This window comes from Myotis lucifugus, unplaced genomic scaffold (assembly GCF_000147115.1).
Source record: "Myotis lucifugus unplaced genomic scaffold, Myoluc2.0 scaffold_200, whole genome shotgun sequence".
NCBI classification, from domain to species: domain Eukaryota; kingdom Metazoa; phylum Chordata; class Mammalia; order Chiroptera; family Vespertilionidae; genus Myotis; species Myotis lucifugus.
In genome coordinates, this window is record NW_005871248.1 from 2,234,349 (window position 1) to 2,242,719 (window position 8,371).

General features: G+C 38.8%; 1 protein-coding gene across 6 annotated transcripts in view; it reads right to left on the reverse strand.

Moving 5' to 3' along the window:
• The window catches only part of ATP9B (ATPase phospholipid transporting 9B (putative)), a 139,314-nt gene extending 131,494 nt beyond the window's left edge, over positions 1 to 7,820 (reverse strand). For 4 of the 6 annotated variants that reach the window (XM_023761180.1, XM_023761178.1, XM_023761176.1 and 1 more), the window contains exons 1-3: positions 7,792 to 7,820; positions 1,406 to 1,579; positions 421 to 483 (exon numbers count right to left, since the gene is read on the reverse strand). In XM_023761180.1, coding sequence (XP_023616948.1) covers positions 421 to 483; positions 1,406 to 1,579; positions 7,792 to 7,805 — 251 coding nt within the window. In that variant the 5' untranslated portion in view covers positions 7,806 to 7,820. Of the gene's footprint in view, positions 1 to 420; positions 484 to 1,405; positions 1,580 to 7,791 lie in introns of those variants that run through there. The other 2 variants (XM_023761177.1, XM_023761182.1) reach the window with 2 other exon arrangements.
• Positions 7,821 to 8,371: the final 551 nt, after the last annotated feature.

The window sequence follows — 8,371 nt, forward strand, 5'->3', positions numbered from 1 at the left end:
AGGATGAACAAGATGTTTCTACAATTATTTATATTTCATTTATGGGATGTAAGTAAATGATTATAATGAAGGCACTGACTGCAAACCTTGAACAGCAGAAAGAGAGTAAAAGCTGTAACTTATCTGACACACTCCACTCAAGTCATGACAACATGGTCTCTGAGATCCTGCCCTGCCTGTCCCAGGGGTGTGCAGTACAGGCAAAGTGTCCTAGACATACAAGGTACTTTCACATACCAAACTGTACAGTCAAAGGTGAACAGATTTCATACATGTCACACACAATATCGGTTTCCCTCAACCACCAGTGGACTTGTTTAAAATATAAGAAGTTCTTATCTTAATTTCTTTCAGGTTTAAATGAACAGAAAACTCTTATTCCAAGTCAAAGCATTTAAATCAAGTAATATGCATAGCTACCATGTAATTAAATTGCATTTTATAGATCCATGTCTATCTTTTGGAATGGGAGTACAATTAGAGCTGGAAGAGAAAGGAACACAGTTTATAAATGTCAATATAGGAACAGAACTAATTTTACTACGTATTAATTACAAAATCACAAATTTTCTTCTCTTTCAAACATTAAAACATCTGTAAAGCACATCATTTTCTAACCACTATGCTGTACACTTAAAACTAATACATAATATTGACTGTAAACTGTAATTGAAAACAATTTTTTAATTGCTAAAAAAAAAATAATAATAATCTCACACAAAAAAGTGAACTTGGCTTTCCATGCCTTTCAGATCAGTGATGCTTGGTTCTGACTGATGTACTAATACTCTCCATGACACCATTTAGAGAGCAACTTCTTTAGTTTGATTAAAAAAAAAAAATAAGTATGGCCAGTATGGTTCATTGGTTGAGTGTTGACCCATGAACCAGGAGGTTGTGGTTCAATTCCTAATCAGGGCACACGCCCTGGCGGTGGGCTCAATCCCCAGTGTGGGGCATGCAGTAGGCAGCCGATCAATGATTCTTTCTCATCATTGATAATTCTATCCCTCTCACTCTCCCTTTCTCTCTCTGAAATCAATAAAAACATATCTCTATATATAAAAGCCCAGTGACCAAACAGCAGAACAACTGGTTGACCAGTCGCTATGATGCTCACAGATCACCAGGGGGCAGACGCTCAATGCAGGAGCTGCCCCCTGGTGGTCAGTGCACTCCCACAGTGGGAGTGTCGCTCGGCTGACCAGGATGAGCAGTGCTCCCATAGCGGGAGATCCCTGCAGGCCATTTCCCCCCTCAGCGCCACCCCCCCCCCACACCAGTGCACAAATCCATGCACCGGGCCTCTAGTTTAAAAATAAATATGTATGGTAAAAGCTAAGCTTATATGTAATGTAATAAAGGAGCTTAGTGCAGGGAAAATTAGGTGCCAGGGGCCACACACCTGGTGCAGAGGAACTTCCACCCTCCACAGATGAACCACCCCAGCCCTCGTCTTCTCCGCATGGACCTGGCACGTGGCAAAGTGTGGTAATCACTCTCGTCATTCTCAAAGCCTTCTTCAGACATCATTAGTGGCATTTCATCCAAATGGGCAGACTCATCTTCCAGCTGGTACCTGGTTAAAGATAAGAACAGACCAGAGAAGAATTTGTGAGGATGCATCAAAAACCTTTCTTTTTTTAGTAATGTAAATAAACTTTAACCATCAATTCTGACTATCCCATAAAAACTTTAAATGTATATAAGATTCATCTACAAACATGATCATCACCAAGCTGTGCTGTTTAAAAGTATACCCAAAAAAAGCATGGGAAAACTTTATTATCGATTAGACTTGGTTAAATAATTTGATGCCATACTATCACTAAAAACAATAAGGTAGAAGACCTTTTGCTGAAAACAAGTTTGTTAGGAAACACTGCAGTCACTTATTTGCACTCTTCCTTTGAATACCTCAATGCACCAATCAAAATGAGCCTCATTCTGGTCTCTCCACACGATTCTCCACAAACAACTCCAGTTACTACCAATCCCATTACAGAATGGCCTGACCACAGTAGTCATTTTAGATAATTTAGGCAAAAAGTTATATGATCTGTGTACAGGCCTAAAACAGAATTAATGTTTCCTCTTAAAAATTCCTTTTTTCTTATTCTCTGTATAACATGACTGACTTCTTTAAAAATACTCAATGAGGAACTGAATATTTAAACAAAATGTAATTAAAGTTCAAAACACCACTTAAATATATTACGATATATGTATAAAATGAGATTTTTAGTCTTTTTCATTAAGTTCTTCCGATTACTGTGTTGCATTAGGGAAAGTCACAATCTTATTCACTTCAATGCAGAAAAGCAGCTCAGTGTGTCTGAAAGATGCTGAGTATGAACAACATCACGGTTAGTAGCCTGGACTTCAGAAACAGAGCCTTTCAACTGGCGAGCACTTTATCCCATTTCCAAAGCAATTTTCCTACTGTATTGAAGATTTTACTTCAGTATTTAAAAACAATAAGATGATGAATAATGGATTTTTTCATAGACGGGCTAAGCAGAGAATCTTAAGTGTCTTTGTTGCCTGGTGTCATACACACTTAATTGGTTTGTCACTCAAGAAAAATCAACCTTTCCAGCAATTAAGTATAATTCTGGAAACATTTTTAAGACAAGTAAAAACAATGTGAACAAAGACGACAGAATGAATGATACCAAACCCAAGAGTACTGCCATATAAGAAATGAAGACAGCCATCCTAACTGCTGCCAAAGGTTTTAAAAAATTTAGGAATTGTTAACAAAACACTCAAGTACTGGAAGGCACATAATTCACATGTATCTAAGTATAAGTAGGTCAATACAATAACTAGCTTAAAGTCACATTTTTATCTTAAATATCTAACAACTTTGTTTCCATTTTGACGAGAAACATTTCTGAGAAGTAAACTGATATATAAGGGAGGATACATTTAAAATACGTCTAATGCTTAAGTTTTCTTTAAGAAAAATAAACAATTCCCCTTTTGCCTGCATGTTAGTAAAGTAAAAAACAAAAGTGCTACAAAGAAATGAGTTTGTTTTCTTCCTCAAATACAGCTTCTAAGTTCAATTATGTCACTGATGAGTCATGAATAAGTAGCAAAACCATATGAACTACCAGAGAAACTGGAACTCTTCCTCCCATAGCAGCAGAGGAGCTAAACAGTAGAACAGTAGGTAAAGAAAGGAAGGAACTGCCTGAAAAGCAGGGCTTGACCTTAGTAGAGAAAGCAACAGGAACAAGGGTCAGCCAGCCCCTCAAGCTGAGAGGTCGCCATGTGAACTGTGTACACAGTAACCTTGGAGCTATTGCCTCCTCTTCGAAAATATTCTGTAAGAAACTTAAATACCAATGTCATTGAGGCAAACTTCTAGACCAGAGTTAATGGTACAATACCTAATGTTATATCAATGCCAATCCAGAAATTTTAAGACACTTGGGCAAGTTAGCACAGGATAGTTGCCTAAAAAACTGTGATGTTCCCAATTACTAACTCTATCCACGTGATCACACTGTCAGTGGTAGGAAAAAAGTGAAATATTTCTATTCTGGCAGGCCTAAACAATGTCATAAACTTGAGTGAACTAAAGACCCACCTTAAAGGAAATTTTATAAATCTTAGAATATGTCTCTGATTTTGAGGCATCCTGGGCCTGGGCACTTTGATGAACACTGTCTTAAAAAATCATTCAGTGCTTTAGAAAAGCTTTTCAACTGTAAACTATCAGAGCAGAAGAAAAGTTTCACCTTTACAACTAGTAAGATATTATTAGATCCTCATCATAGTCATAAAAATTGTCAAGAAAATTGTGTATAGACCCTCAAAATGAGAAAACTAGCATTTAAAAATGTGTTGCCTCTACCAAGAAATATTTTACAGATAACCAGACAATAGACATCTGTTCTCAGCATGAATCTCTTTTAAATACTGAAGTTTTACTATTATAACACTGCAAATACCTCTAGGCAGGGCCAAGAGCCAAAGAGAAGCAAGGGAAGGTGCAACAGACACTGACAAAATCATGTCCAGTGTCACTCTTTCTTCAGTCACACATGCAAGATAATTTGAATGACACAGGTACCATAAAAAAGACAGGAATAAAAAAAATCAAATTAACAAATACCTTACATTTAACTCATGTCATCATAATGCAAAAGAGAAACTAATGCCTCACATACCTAATGAAAAATGTGCCGGGGGATAGGGGATGCCGGGGGAAGGTCAATGGGGGGGTGGGGTGGGGGAAGGGGACATATGTACTACTATCTGTAATACTTTAAACAATAAAATAAAATTTTAAAAAAAGAGTCTATGAATTTTAAAAAGTATTTCCTACTATAAGGCATTTCCATTTGTAAATATCATTTGCCTACAATCACAATGACTACACGTTTCATATTCCTTGAGAAAATAATTACACATATTTAAAAAATGATCTCCTTTTTAATATGTTTTTATTGATTTTCAGAGAGAGAGGAAGGGAGAGGGATAAAAAATATAAACCAACCGTACGCCAACTACAAGAAACTCACTTTTAAGATAAGTAGGTTATGAGTAAAAAGATAGAAAATTATATGCCAGGCAAACATTAATCAAAAGAAAGCAGAAATGGTTATAATAATGTCAGAAAATATAAACTTCAGAGCAAAATAATTACTAGAGGCAGACAGGGAAATTATGTGATGACAAAACTGTCAGTCCATCAAGAACACAAAGCAATCCCAAATATGTATGTATCAAATGATAGACCTGCAAAACAAGTGAAGCAAAAACTGATAAACTAAAAGGAGAAATAGACAAATCCACAATTACAATTAGAGACTTCAACATCCCACTCTAAACAACTGATAAAGCAACCAGACAGAAAACCACCAAGACAGTAGAACTCAACGCCATTAACAGGACTTAATCAACATTTCAGAATATTTCACCAAACAACAACACAATACACTTTCTTTCCAAGGGCTTTTGAATTCTAACTAATATATACCATATCCTGTGTCACAAAACAAACTGCACCATATTTATAATAAGTGAAATCACACGAAATATGTCTTTAACTACAAAGGAATCCCATGAGAAAAGATATAAATAGGACCCACATTCTCCTAACATTATTGACAAAATATCCAGGATACAATTGAAAACCATCAGTTATACCAAGAACCAAAACACTCACAATGTGAATCAGAAAAGACAATCAACTGACACCAAAAAAATAAGGTTAACTCAGACACTGAAATTGTTACAAGCATTTTAAGCTGAAAACATAAAAGTGCTTTAACAATCAATTACAGATTCTTTTGAAACAAACAGAAATTATAAAACTGAAAAATAAAATACTAAAAAAGTAAACATCACTGGGTGGAATCAACAGTAGAGTGAAGATGACAGGGAATGAATTAAGGAACTTGAGAACAAATAAACAGAATTTATACAATCTGAACAATACAGAGAAAAGAGGCTGGGGGGAAAAAAGCCTAAGGGAATTATGAAACACTAACAAAAGATCCAACTTTTGTAGCACTGGAATTCTGAAAGGAGAGGATTAACAGTGGAAATGAAGGAATACTTGAAGAAATAATGGCTAAAAACTCCCTAAATTTGGTGAAACAAAAACCAACAGGTTCAAGAAGCTTAAGGAATACCAAACAACATCAACCTAAAGAAATCTACACCAAGATACATCATAATTAAACTTCTGAAAACTAAAGACAAAGAAAAAACTTGAAAGCAGCAAAGAGAGAGAGGACACATTACCTATAGGAGAACACCAATTCGAATAACAGCAGACTTCTAATCAGAACCATGAAGGATGGGAGAAAGTGAAACAAGTTTTTCAAGATCTAAGAATTGTCAGCCAGGAATTCTATATCCAATAAAACTATCCTTCTGGAATGAAATAAAAGAAATTTCAAGATTGGCTATAGGAAGTTCTCCCAATGGAAAGGAAATAAAAAGAGAATCCTGGAACATCAGGAAGGAAGGATAACAGAAAGACCAAGTATGGACACTGGGGTGGTGGGGGCTTGCCCGGGGAGGGAATGGCTGGGGGGGGGGCGGGGGGTGTCAATTGGGGGAAAAGGAGACATATGTAAAACTTTAGACAATAAAAAAAAAAGTATGGGTACATACAATGGACTTATTATAAGTCACATTTGATGATTTAAACAAAAAGTGTTACATCATCTGATTACTCAGGACCATAATTTTAAAAATAGATTTTTTATTGATTTCAGAGAGGAGGGGAGAGGGGAAAGAGAGATAGAAACATCAATGATGAGAATCATTGATCGACTGCCTCCTGCACACCCCCTACTGGGGACTGAGCCCACAATTTGGGCATGTGCCCCGGCTGGGAATTGAACAGTGACCTCCTGGTTCATAGGTGAACATTCAACCAGAGCCAGGCCGGCCCGGCCCTCAGGACATAATTTTAAGGTGTGTGTGTGTGGGGGGGGGGGGGGGGGGGAGAAGGTGGGTAAAGGGACCAGAATGAAAGTCAGGTTTCCACACTTCACTCCATTCAGGAAAATACTGATACTAATCCACCACAGTGATAAGTGACAAGTATACTGCAATGCTCAGAGCAAACACTACAAAAATTATTCAGACCTACACTCAAAAACACTGTCCAGATAACAAAAGAAGTTCAAGTAACCCAAAGGAAGGCAAGAAGAGAAACAGAGGAATGAGAATCAGAAAAACAAATTCAAAAAGCATAAAACAGAAAACATTAATAAAATGGCACATTTACACTCTAACGTACAGATAATAACCTTAGATGTAAATGATCTAAATACACCAATCTAAAGACAGAGACTGATGGATGCAATAATGGAAAAACACAATTCAACCAGAAATTCACTTCAAATTCAACCATGTAGGCAGGCTGAAAGCTAACACCATGAAAACATCAATCCATCAGAAGCAGGAGTGGCTAAATGAGTATCTAGAAAATTACCAGACAAGGGGGCACTTTGCACAATAAAAGAAACCCACCTACAAGACAAAAGGGTCCGAAATGTGTACACACCAAATGAGAGCCTCAAAAATATGAAGCAAAGACTGACAGACCCAAACTGTTGTGGAAACTTCTAGCGTATTTCTAGGCAATGATCTCCAAAAGCCGACCTCTTGGATGGTCACTAACGCACTCACTGGTATAGATGACAACAGAGGAGGGAGAAATGGTACTTTTGGTCCAACACTGAACAGGGCACCTTTCTAGGTTCTTCCATAATCCTCTACAATCCCATGAAAAGAAGTATCATTCCCCATTTACCTCTGAGGAAATCAGGGCTCATTTTTAAATAAGGTGCCTGAGATCAGTTAGTAAGTCAACGAACAGAGGTTTGATGAAGCTCTGTAACACTGTAATACTTACGCCTAAACAAAAACATATTCTAAAATCGGACCCTAAAGCAAATGGTTATTGAAATCTGCAGTTTTCCCACCTGTGTTTTAAAGGCCAATTGCTTCTATAATTCCTAGGGAATACAATTTTAGTAACTACAAAAGGCAGTATTTCCCCTTTCGATAAGTTTGTTTCTAATTACTGTATCATCTGTTACATGTAGTACTCTTCTCTTTGGGTGAGGAATACATAGGAGTTAAAACCAACTAGGGTATGAGACTTTCATTTTAAATCAAAGGTCTGTACGTTTTCATTCTAAGCTAATTGGCCCCATTAAACAGCTTAACTTTCTTGGGTCAGTTTCTCATTCCTAAAAGCAAACACCGCTGTCGACAGAAAGCAGTTTGCAAACACATGTTTAAACAGTGTACTTGGTAGAGTGCATGTCTTCACTCGCTCTCCACATTTGTGAAAACAGGTGACCCTCCATCAGAAAAAGGGGTATCGGTCGTCGTCGCAAGTGGTGAGTTTCGGACACTAACAGTCTGCGGGACCAGCTTTCGGGCCTCTGGTGCGCGTCGCACAGAGAGCAGCACCAGCTCCCCGGGAGCGGACGCGGTCCCCTCTCCCTTTGGACCTGGCGCCCAGGGCGCCGCCGGGGGTCAGAGCTGGGGGCGGGCCCCGCCTGGCCCGGAGGCCCCTGACCGCTTCCGGAGAGGGTGGCTCCCTCCCGGTGAGGGCGCACCGCGACCTTGGCACACTGCGAGGCCAGCGGCGGGCCCCATGGCAGATCCACCCGAGCAGGGCGGGAGGGGAGGTTTTTTTGTTTTGAATTATGAACGTGCCCTCTTTACCTGATGGGAAGATCGGCCCCCGGCCCTGGTCCCAAGGAGCTGTAAGGGGACGCGCTGCTGCGGGGTGTCTAGGTCGCTCTGGCTGTAACTGTACACCTGAAACAGAGGATTCTGGGTTGGGATGTACCGGTAACTTGCTTCTCCGTCCCTTGCTGCT